This window comes from Scyliorhinus torazame, chromosome 4, assembly GCF_047496885.1.
Source record: "Scyliorhinus torazame isolate Kashiwa2021f chromosome 4, sScyTor2.1, whole genome shotgun sequence".
NCBI classification, from domain to species: Eukaryota; Metazoa; Chordata; class Chondrichthyes; order Carcharhiniformes; family Scyliorhinidae; genus Scyliorhinus; species Scyliorhinus torazame.
In genome coordinates, this window is record NC_092710.1 from 346,512,052 (window position 1) to 346,524,793 (window position 12,742).

Consider the following 12,742-nt stretch of genomic DNA (forward strand, 5'->3'; position numbering starts at 1 on the left):
TTGGGTTTTCCTTGATCCTTCCTGCCAAATACTTCTCATGTCCCCTCCTTGCTCTTCTTAGCTCTCTCTTTAGATCCTTCCTCGCTACCTTGTAACTATCCATCGCCCCAACTGAAACGTCACACCTCATCTTCACATAGGCCTCCTTCTTCCTCTTAACAAGAGATTCCACTTCCTTGGTAAACCACGGTTCCCTCGCTCGACGCCTTCCTCCCTGCCTGACCGGTACATACTTATCAAGAACACGCAGTAGCTGATCCTTGAACAAGCTCCACTTATCCAGTGTGCCCAACACTTGCAGCCTACTTCTCCACCTTATCCCCCCCAAGTCACGTCTAATGGCATCATAATTGCCCTTCCCCCAGCTATAACTCTTGCCCTGCGGTGTATACTTATCCCTTTCCATCATTAACGTAAACGTCACCGAATTGTGGTCACTGTCCCCAAAGTGCTCTCCTACCTCCAAATCCAACACCTGGCCTGGTTCATTACCCAAAACCAAATCCAACGTGGCCTCGCCTCTTGTTGGCCTGTCAACATATTGTTTCAGGAAACCCTCCTGCACACACTGTACAAAAAACGACCCATCTATTGTACTCGAACTATATCTTTTCCAGTCAATATTTGGAAAGTTAAAGTCTCCCATAATAACTACCCTGTTACTTTCGCTCTTATCCAGAATTATCTTCGCCATCCTTTCCTCTACATCCCTAGAACTATTAGGAGGCCTATAAAAAACTCCCAACAGGGTGACCTCTCCTTTCCTGTTTCTAACTTCAGCCCATACTACCTCGGAAGAAGAGTACCCATCTAGCATCCTCTCCGCCACTGTAATACTGCTCTTGACTAGCAGCGCCACACCTCCCCCTCTTTTGCCTCCTTCTCTGAGCTTACTAAAACACCTAGACCCCGGAACCTGCAACATCCATTCCTGTCCCTGCTCTATCCATGTCTCCGAAATGGCCACAACATCGAAGTCCCAGGTACCAACCCATGCTGCCAGTTCCCCTACCTTGTTTCGTATACTCCTGGCATTGAAGTAGACACACTTCAAACCACCTACCTGAACACTGGCCCCCTCCTGCGACGTCAAATCTGTGCTCCTGACCTCTATACTCTCACAGGTTTGTTTCGATGTCACTAGCTTTCGGAGCGCTGCTCCTTCCTCAGGTGAATGAAGAGGTCTGTTCCAGAAACACATATATAGACAAATTCAAAGATGCCAAACAATGCTTGGAATGCGAGCATTAGCAGGTGATTAAATCTTTACAGATCCAGAGCTGGGGTAACCCCAGGTTAAAGAGGTGTGAATTGTATCAAGCCAGGACAGTTGGTAGGATTTCGCAGGCCAGATGGTGGGGGATGAATGTAATGCGACATGAATCCCAGGTCCCGGTTGAGGCCGCACTCATGTGTGCGGAACTTGGCTATAAGTTTCTGCTCGGCGATTCTGCGTTGTCGCGGGTCCTGAAGGCGGCCTCAACCGGGACCTGGGATTCATGTCGCATTACATTCATCCCCCACCATCTGGCCTGCAAAATCCTACCAACTGTCCTGGCTTGAGACAATTCACACCTCTTTAACCTGGGGTTACCCCATCTCTGGATCTGTAAAGATTTAATCACCTGCTAATGCTTGCATTCCAAGCATTGTTTGGCATCTTTGAATTTGTCTATATATGTGTTTCTGGAACAGACCTCTTCATTCACCTGAGGAAGGAGCAGCGCTCCGAAAGCTAGTGACATCGAAACAAACCTGTTGGACTTTAACCTGGTGTTGTAAGACTTCGTACTGTGCTCACCCCAGTCCAACGCCGGCATCTCCACATCATCTCTATACTCTCATTCTCCCTTACCCTAAAACTACAAACCAGGTTCCCATGCCCCTGCTGCATTAGTTTAAACCCCCCCAAAGAGCACTAACAAATCTCCCCCCCAGGATATTTGTGCCCCTCAGGTTCATATGCAGACCATCCTGTCTGTAGAGGTCCCACCTTCCCCAGAAAGAGCCCCAGTTATCCAGAAATCTGAATCCCTCCCGCCTGCACCATCCCTGTAGCCACGTGTTTAAATGCTCTCTCTCCCTATTCCTCATCTCACTATCACGTGGCACGGGCAACAACCCAGAGATAACAACTCTGTTTGTTCTAGTTCTGAGCTTCCATCCTAGCTCCCTGAAAGCTTGCCTGACATCCTTGTCCCCTTTCCTACCTATGTCGTTAGTGCCAATGTGGACCACGACTTGGGGCTGCTCCCCCTCCCCCTTAAGGACCCGGAAAACACGATCCGAGACATCACGTACCCTTGCACCTGGGAGGCAACATACCAAACGTGAGTCTCTCACGCTCCCACAAAATCTCCTATCTGTGCCCCTGACTATAGAGTCCCCAATTACTAATGCTCTGCTCCTCTCCCCCCTTCCCTTCTGAGCAACAGGGACAGACTCCGTGCCAGAGGCCCGTACCCCATGGCTTACCCCTGGTAAGTCGTCCCCCCCACAAGTATCCAAAGCGGTATACTTGTTTCTCAGGGGAACGACCGCAGGGGATCCCTGCACTGACTGCTTTTTCCCAGTCCCTCTTACAGTTACCCACCTATCTCCAATCTTTGGTGTAACTAATTCCCTGAAGCTGCTATCTATGACCCCTTCTGCCTCCCGAATGATCCGAAGTTCTTCCAACTCCAGCTCCAGTTCCCTAACTCGGTCTTGGAGGAGCTGGAGATGGCAGCACTTCCTGCAGGTAAAATCAGCAGGGACACTAACTGCATCCCTCACCTCAAACATCCTGCAGGAGGAACATTGCACTCCCTTCCCTGCCATTCCTCCTACTTTCTACCAAGATCTGGCTAACAACTAAATTAAATTTTTATAAAAAATAATAATAATATAATAAAATATGGTACTTACCTCAGACCAATGGGTTTTATTATTAGGTTAGAGGAGGAGGGCGGGCGGGAGACACTACACGTGTAGTGTCTCGGGTTTCCTCTCCACCAGAATTTATTGGTGAGGGTCTTCCCAGATGTCCGCGGGTCGACTTCCTGTTCCCGCCTAAAAAACTAATTTGAAAAAAAAAGAAAAATTCTCAGCTCCTGCTGAAATTGACTAACCAGCCAGCCCCACTCCCGCCGAAATCGACTGACCTGCCCCTGCAAAGACAAGTGCTTTTAAAGGTTGACTTACCTCCCAGCAGCCACTTCCGCAATGCTCCCGCTGAAACTGACTCACCAGCTGTTCTCACGCCGAAATCGACTGGCCTGTTCCTGCAAAGACAAGTGCTTTTAAAGGTTGACTTACCTCCCAGCAGCCACTTCCGCAATGCTCCCGCTGAAACTGACTCACCAGCTGTTCTCACGCCGAAATCGACTGGCCTGCCCCTGCAAAGACAAGTGCTTTTAAAGGTTGACTTACCTCCCAGCAGCCACTTCCGTAATGCTCCCGCTGAAACTGACTCACCAGCCGATTCTCCCGCCGAAATCGACTGGCCTGCCCCTGCAATGACAAGTGCTTTTAAAGGTTGACTTACCTCCCAGCAGCCACTTCCGCAATGCTCCCGCTGAAACTGACTCACTAGCTGTTCTCACGCCGAAATCGACTTCCCGTTTTTACTCCGGCTTCGGCACTTATCCGCCAGGGGGGAGAATCCCGCCCTAGATTCTCCTCAAAACCGTCCTAAAAGGGCAACCCCATAATTCTAAAACAGTGCCCCTAATTCTGGACTCACCCACAAGAGGAAACATCCCTTCCAGGTTCACCTTTTCAAGACCATTCAGGTTCTTATATAGAACAAAGAACAAAGAACAAAGTACAGCACAGGAACAGGCCCTTCGGCCCTCTAAGCCCGTGCCGACCATGCTGCCCGACTAAACTACAATCTTCTACACTTCCTGGGTCTGTATCCCTCTATTCCCATCCTATTCATGTACAGTAAAGTCATCCCTCAATCTTCTAAACTCCATTGGAAACAAATCCAGTCTCTCCAACCTTTCCTCATAAATCAGCCTGCTCATTTCAGGTATCAAACCTCTGAACCACCTCCAATGCAATTACATCCTTCCTCAAATAAGGAGACTAGCACGGCGCACAGTGGACACAATTCAGCAGCCTCATCACACCCAACTTGATGTCGGAACAAGGCCGTTGAATCTCACGACAGGCCTCTCGCTAGATTTGTGACGCTTGAAACGCCTCACAGGATTTGATGAAATCTCTTGAGACATTGTGATCTGGATATCGCCCTCACTGGGCATGATCCAGATCTGCATATTTAAATGAGCCATTAGCCAGACAAAATGCCCCCCGATCTTCGAGGGTCCTTTCCGGCTGGGCTCGCCAGCAGGAATAGACTCAAGTGCCACCACGGCGGACAGAAACTCCCCAAGGGCAAAAAAAATGGCAAAGTGCCATTGAATAGCAGGGTGTTTGCCGGCACTACTGCCTCCAGGAAACACCCCGCTAAATGTGCCCAAAACTGTGCATAGATCGCACCCAATATTTGCGATATGGGGCGGAATTTTCCCCCTCTGTGGGCATGAACCTGATTGTGCTATCGGGGAGGGCCTGGGAACATCACAATCGGAAATCTCACTAACACAAATTCTGTTATGGCCCTCTCGCGAGAGTTAGGCGTCATATGGAATTTGCACTTGGCCATCAGGCCCTGAGAATCATGGGCGGGATTCTCCTCTACCTGGCGGGACGGGCTGTACCGGCGCCGAGGAGTGGCATGAACCACTCTGAATCCTCCGCACCTTCAGGGGCTAGGCCGGCGCCGGTGGGCCCCGATCGCGGGCCAGGCCACCGTGGGGGCACCCCCAGGGGCCAGATCCCCCCGCGCCCTCCCGAGGACTCTGCAGGCCACCCACAGAGCCAGGTCCCACCGGTACGGACCTGGTTTGATTTACGCCAGCGGGACCGGCTGAAAACGGGCAGCCACTCGGCCCATCGCGGGGCGGAGAATCGCCGGGGGTGCCACTGCCGGCGCTGAAGAATTTGGCAGCCGGCGTCGGAGTGGCGGGGCGGGATTCACGCCGCCCCCCCCCCCCCCCCGGCGATTCTCCGACCCAGTGGGGGGGTCGGAGAATCCCGCCCCATGTCCTTGGTCTCACCAATGCTTGTTTTGCTGTTCAATTCCTCTTTCAATAAAGACTAGATTCCACTTGATTACTTTATCTACTTGCATAGTAACTTTTTATGATATATGAGAACACCTAGATCCCCCGGTACATTAGAATTCTGCAGCCGTTCTCCATTTAAGTAAAACACTGTTTTTTTATTCTTTCTGCCAAAGGGAACAACTTTCACATTTTCCCACATTACACTCCATCTGGCATCTCTTTTCCCACTCACTCAGCCTATCTCTATCTGTCTGGATCCACCTTAAGTCCTTGGCACAACATACTGTCCTACCTATCTTCGTGTCTGCTATCATGCCTTTGCTCCTTTCATCTAAGTCATTGATATAGATTGTAAAAAGCTAAGAGGCCCTGCAGGACTTTATTTGTCACATCTTGCCAATTAGGTAAAGGCCCATTTATGCATCCTCTCTGTTTTGTGTCAGACAGTCAATCTTCTACACATAGAACATACAGTGCAGAAGGAGGCCATTCGGCCCATCGAGGCAATTAAGCCCTCACCCACCCTATCCCCGTAAGCCAATAACCCCTCCTAACCTTTTGGCCACTAAGGGCAATTTATTGTGGCCAGTCCACCTAACCTGCGCGTCTTTGGACTGTGGAGGAAACCGGAGCACCCGGAGGAAACCCACGCAGACACGGGGAGGATGTGTAGACTCCGCACAGAGAGTGATCCAGCGGGGAATCGAACCTGGGACCCTGGCGCTGTGAAGCCAAAGTGCTAGCCACTTGTGTTACCATGCTGCCCATGCTAATATGTTACCTCGTACACCATGAGCAACTGCTTTGCACAAAACCTTTGATGTGAACACTTGTCAAATGCCTCCTGGGAATCCAAGTACAGTACATCTAGAGGCTCCCCTTTATCCACTGTGCATGGCACTCCTTCAAAAAACTCTAATAAATTGGTTATACATGATTTCCCTTTCACAGAACAATGATGACTCTTCCCGATTACCTTGAGTTTTTCTAACTTCCATAATGATTGATTCGAACATCTTCCTTATGACTGTAAAAATCCTTTATTTTTCTTGTGCAATGTCACTTTAAGAACACAATGTGCTGGGAGGACTTTGAAAGAAGGGGACAGCATTAAGTTTCAAGAAATGCCCATTTGACCTTGAGTTACCCAGGGGATAAAAAGCTGTTTCCAGACTGCTTGATAACTGAACAGAGATAATGGGCGGGATTCTCCCCTAACCAGCAGGGTGGGCCGCCCAGAAGGTGCGGAATCCTCCTAGGCCGGCGGGGCTGGTGCTGCGCCAACCGGCGGCGAAGGGCTGGCGCCGCGGCAAAACCCGCCGAAAGGCCTCTGTCGGCCGGCGCGAGTTGGCGCATGCGCGGGAGCGCCAGCGTGTGCTGGTGTGATCCCAGTGCATGCACAGGGGGGTTCTTCTCCGCGCCGGCCATGGCGGACCGTTACAGCGGCCGGCGCGGAGGGAAAGAGTTCCCCCATGGCACAGGCCCGCCCGCGGATTGGTGGGCCCCGATCGCAGGCCAGGCCACCGTGGGGGCACCCCCATGGGGCCAGATCCCCCCGCGCCTCTCCGAGGACTCGCAGGCTACCCGCAGAGCCAGGTCCTGCCAGTAAGGGCCTTGTTTGATTTACGCCGGCTGGCTGGCTGAAAACGGGCGGCCACTAAGCCCATTGCGGAGCGGAGGATCACCAGGGGGGGGCCACTGCCAACGGCCCCTGACCGGCACGACGTGATCCCCGCCCCCGCCGCAAAACCGGCACCGGAGAATCCAGCAGCCGGCGTCGGGGCGGGATTCACACCACCCCCCGGTGATTCGCCGGCCCAACTGCTTTCTGGAAGGAATTCAAACCTGCTGTTTGGAAAGGAGAGAAGAGTATCAACACCAAGTCTTATATCAGTAAGAGGGATGTGTGCTGGGCCACACCTTTAAAAAGGGAGTTCTGGTTTTTACTTGGATCTTGTTATTAAATTGGAACTGTAAAGGGGGGATTCGTTAAGGATTATACATAGATTACTGGAGCTGTGTGTGGTCTTTATGCTTGTAGTTGATAAAAATGCTTACAGTGTGTGTTTATAAAAATGTTAACTAAAGTCGTAGAATTAAGTTTGTTTTCTAATTAAAAGTGGCAAAGACTCTGTTAAATAACACCTGGAAGGCAGGACCTTGTGCTCTTCGTAACCCAAATCAATAAACAGTTGTTGGTCAGGTGAACTCCATGATATACTTTGGAGTTTTCTAAACCCTGGCCCATAACCCTGCTGCCTCTGTGCTGGGTGGGGTGCCTAATATGCAGGCTGCTTTGTCATGGATTGTGTAAATCTTTTTGAGTGTTGTTGGAGCTGCATTAATACTTCATCATTGCTTGGTCAAAATACCAGCCCTTTCTACTTAACAGCACTGTGGAAGCAGGTACATCACACGGCAGCAGGTACATCACACGGCAGCAGGTACATCACACGGCAGCAGGTACATCACACGGCAGCAGGTACATCACACGGCAGTAGGTAAAGCACACGGCAGTAGGTACATCACACGGCAGTAGGTACATCACACGGCAGTAGGTACATCACACGGCAGCAGGTACATCACACGGCAGCAGGTACATCACACGGCAGTAGGTACATCACACGGCAGTAGGTACATCACACGGCAGTAGGTACATCACAGGGCAGTAGGTACATCACACGGCAGTAGGTACATCACACGGCAGTAGGTACATCACACGGCAGTAGGTACATCACAGGGCAGTAGGTACATCACACGGCAGTAGGTACATCACACGGCAGTAGGTACATCACACGGCAGTAGGTACATCACAGGGCAGTAGGTACATCACACGGCAGTAGGTACATCACACGGCAGTAGGTACATCACACGGCAGCAGGTACATCACACGGCAGTAGGTACATCACACGGCAGTAGGTACATCACACGGCAGTAGGTACATCACAGGGCAGCAGGTACATCACACGGCAGTAGGTACATCACACGGCAGTAGGTACATCACAGGGCAGTAGGTACATCACACGGCAGTAGGTACATCACAGGGCAGCAGGTACATCACACGGCAGTAGGTACATCACAGGGCAGCAGGTACATCACACGGCAGTAGGTACATCACACGGCAGTAGGTACATCACACGGCAGTAGGTACATCACAGGGCAGCAGGTACATCACACGGCAGTAGGAGCATCCCATAGATCACAATAGTTGAAGAAGAAGGTTCACCAACACCCTCTCAACTGGTGATGGGCAATAAATGTTGACCTTGCTAGCAATGTGATAGTGAGATTATCAAGCTCATTTTTCTGTAGTATTGTCACTATAATGGCCTGGTCGACCTCCCACTCCGGTACAACGCCCGCCTCTCTGTGGTCCAACTCCCCCTCCACTGCAGCGAGCACCATAAAAAGATTGTTCCTTTCTCCCCTGCACCCCAGTTACTCTACGCCAATACAGCCAATGCAGCCCAGGGGGAACGCTTCGTTGCCCCTGTCTCACCAGAGTGAGGATGGTTTGGTGAGACAGGGGGCGGGATTCTCCGACCCTCCGTGCCGAAACCGCGATCGGCGGGGGGGGGGGTGGCGGGCAATGGGTGTTGGCGCCAAAAACCGGCACAGTCCCCAGAGAATCGCTGCGAATCACGCGTGCGCGGTCTACACGGCACTGGTAGGGGGCCATTGACAGAGGCCCTCCCGATTCACCGATGAAAACTGGCCGAGTTCCCGATGGCGTGGTTCTAACCACGTTATCCTTTGGGAACAGTCGGCGGCGACTGCGGACTTAGTCCGCGGCCGCCCTGGTGGGGTCGGGGGGGATCCTTCACCGGGGGGGGCGGTGCCTCATGGACATCCAGGCTAGCGATTGGGGGCAATCGGTCCGCGGGCGCGCGCAATCTCGGGGGGGTCTATATTTTTGGGGCAGCTCCGCGTTGTGAGTCTGCCATGTCGCGCGGGGCGGCCGCCAAAGGCCGCCGCCGTGTGCGTGCGCGGACTCCCGGCCGGATGTGCAGGCCCCCTATCAGCAGGCAGAGATGCGTGGAGTACTCTGGGGCCCTGTTAGCCCCCTTCAGGTAGGAGAATTACTCTGGATTTTCTTCAGGAAAGCCAGTGAAACGCCCGCATTTTGACGCTGGAGTGGGGACAAAGCCCCATTATTGGAGAATCCCGCCCCATGGGGCTTTGGACTTTCAGCGAGGGTAAGTCCATTGAGAGCGACAATCCGCTGGAGATCACAACTCTGACGGGCCAATTAAATTTGGCTTCCATCGAATGATGCACATGTACTACAATGTCATAACAAATGGCACTAATTCAGAGTCAAATGCATTAAACACCTTTAAGTAATTTCAATTTGAATCAATATGATGTATAATTACATGGATTTGTTCTCCTTCCCTCGAAGTGACAGCCAGCATTGTATCATAATCCTTTGGATGGAAAACCACTTCATTCACATTATCAAATATTCCTGCTAAGTGGGCCTGCATACAAAAATACAAAATGAATATGAAAATGCTGAGACAATATAAAGCTCAATCACATTTAGTGTAAAACAGGACAAATTATATTTGGTTCACCTGGAATTGTACTGTGAAGTTTAATGTCGGGGAGAGTGAAACAACGCGGCCCCAAAGCCCCTCTGCCTAGCTTACTCCGAGCTAATGTCCAATCTCTAGAAAACAAGCTAGACGAACTTAAAGCCAGACTCACTTTTCAGAGAGAACTAAGGGACTGCTGCGTGCTCTGTTTCACGGAGACACGACTCACTCCTGCTTTACCGACCTGGGCCCTACAACCAGAGGGCTTCTCAATCCACCGAATGGACCGTACGGTGGCCTCAGGCAAGGCAAGGGGAGGTGGGGTCTGCCTCCTAATCAACACCTTCTGGTGCCTAGATGTAGCAACACTGGCAAGTTTCTGCTCCCCGGACCTAGAATACCTGATGCTAAAATGCCGCCCCTACTACCTTCTGCGGGAGTTCAGCTCCGTTATCCTGACGGCAGTTTACATCCCACCCCATGCGAACGTGAAAATTGCACTGGACGAAATATTCACCACCACAAATAGCCTTGAAACGAAACATCCCGAGGTCTTGTTCATTGTAGCTGGGGACTTCAATCAGGCCAAGCTCAAGAGCGTACTACCAAGTTACCACCAACACGTCACCTGTTCCATCAGAGGACCAAACATCCTGGACCACTGCGACATAAATATCAAACATGCCTACCGCTCTATCGCCCGCCCACACTTTGGCAAATCTGACCACAAGGCTGTGCCCCTGCTCCTGTTTTATGAGCAAAAACTGAAGGGGGAGAATCCGTCAAAGAAAGTCGTGCATTGTTGGTCTGAGGAATCGGATGATCTCCTACGGGACTGCTTAGAGTCAGTGGACTGGTCAGTATTTAAAAACTCTGCGACCAGCCTGAATGAGTACGCCACTATAGTAACTGACTTCATTAGTAAGTGTGTAGAAGACTGTGCCAAAAAAGCAAATCCGCGTGTTTCCCAACCGGAAACCCTGGATGAACAGGAATATCCACTGCTTGCTGAAGTCTAGGTCTGAGGCGTTCAAGTCAGGCGACCCTGACCTCTGCAAGAAAGCTAGATATGGTTGTAGCGCACAAAGACTCCGTGAGACGAATAGAGTGAAGTGGACATCGCAAAGGCCACGATGCGCGCTAAGTCTAGGGAGGCTGCTAGGGCCCGTGCCTCTGAGAGTCCTAGCGACTCTTTTTCTAGAAGTCTTTGGCGGATTTGGGAGGATTGCATACCTGCCACAAAAGCGTCGCGCATTAACATGTCCGTATGTTCGTTTGCATTCACCGACGGGCAGCTGCAGGCTCGTCCCAAAATCAGCAGCGCGGCGTAGAACTCGTCCATCGATTCTCCGGGAGCTTGCCGTCTTGTCGCGAGCTGGTAGCGAGCGTAGATTTGGTTAACTGGGCGAACGTAGAGATTTCTCAGTGCTGTGAACGCCGTCTGGAAATCGTCGGTGTCTTCAATGAGGGTGAAAATCTCCGTGCTCACCCTCGAGTGCAGGTCAGTGCAGTTTTTGTTCGTCTGAGACTCGGCCTGTGGTCGATCTGATGTAGGCCTCGAAGCAAGTCTGCCAGTGTTTGAAGGCTGCTGCCGCATTCACTGCGTGGGGGCTGATCCTCAGGCATTCTGGAATGATCCTGAGCTCCATAGTCCTTTTTAGGCACGCTTAATAAATTGTAGCGCACAAAGACTCCGTGAGACGAATAGAGTGAAGTCGATGAGGCTTTATTAAGCGTGTCTGTTCCCCAGCAGCCCGATAGTAAACTGGCCTGCGGGGGAAGGCACCGGCTTCTTATACTTCGCCTTCAGGGCGGAGCTTGAGGTCAACGGCCAACCAGGACCCGGGATCTGTCAGCCAATGACATTAGGGCTTCCAGTCCCACATGACCCCCAATACATACTACCACAATGGTCTAAAGAAATCCATCAACGATGCCAAAAGACGGTACCGGACCAAGCTCAAGTCCCAGGCTAGCCACATGGATCCCCGCCGTCTATGGCAAGGTCTGCAAGACATAACGGGCTACAAGATGAAGGCATGTAAAATCGTCAGCTCCAACGCACCCCTCCCTGATGAGCTCAACGCATTCTGTGCACGCTTTGAGCAAGAGGTCAGTGAGAGCGAGCCCTCCACCCCAGAAGCCGCGGATGAACTTGTATCTGAGATCACCACTGCAGACGTCAGAGCAACCTTCTCGAAGGTCAACCCACGGAAAGCCATTGGCCCGGATGGGGTATCCGGGCGAGCACTCAGGTCTTGCCCGGATCAGCTGATGGGGGTATTCGCAGACATCTTCAACCTCTCTTTACAACAATCTGAGGTCCCTATCTGCTTCAAGAAGACGACCATCATCCCTGAACCAAAAAAAAGCCAAGCAGCGTGCCTTAATGACTATCGTCCAGTGGCTCTGACAGCCATCATCATGAAGTGCTTTGAAAGGTTAGTCATGGCACAAATCAATTCCAGCCTCCCGAGTTGCCTTGATCCACTACAATTTGCCTACCGCTGCAACATGTCCACAGCAGACGCCATCTCCATGGCCCTGCACTCTACCCTGGAACACCCAGATAACAAAGACACCTAAGTCAGACTCCTTTTTATCGCCTACAGCTCAGCCTTCAACACCATTATTCCTACGAAACTCATCTCCAAACTCCGTGGCCTTGGCCTCGGCTCCTCCCTCTGAGACTGGATCCTGAACTTTCTATCCTACAGGCCACAGTCAGTAAAGATAGGCAACAACACCTCCTCCATGATCGTCCTCAATACCGGTGCCCCAGATGGCTGTGTCCTCAGCCCCCTACTATACTCCTTGTCCACCTATGACTGTGTGGCCAAATTCCCCTCCAACTCGATTTTCAAATTTGCTAATGACACCACCGTAGTGGGTCAGATTTTGAACAATGACGAAACAGAGTACAGGAATGAGATAGAGAATCTGGTGAACTGGTGCGACGACAATAATCTCTCCCTCAATGTCAACAAAACGAAGGAGATTGTCATCGACTTCAGGAAGCGTAGTGGAGAACATGCCCCTGTCCACATCAATGGGAATGAAGTAGAAAGGGTCGAGAGCTTCAAGTTT

At 51.4% G+C, this 12,742-nt stretch overlaps 1 protein-coding gene across 1 annotated transcript in view; it reads right to left on the reverse strand.

Annotated features, from left to right (window-relative positions):
- Window positions 1-12,742, reverse strand: part of LOC140411508 (dynein axonemal heavy chain 8-like) — a 2,059,122-nt gene that overhangs the window by 968,932 nt on the left and 1,077,448 nt on the right. Inside the window, exon 39 of the mRNA XM_072500594.1 lies at window positions 9,494-9,598. Coding sequence (XP_072356695.1) covers window positions 9,494-9,598 — 105 coding nt within the window. The remainder of the gene's footprint in view (window positions 1-9,493; window positions 9,599-12,742) is intronic.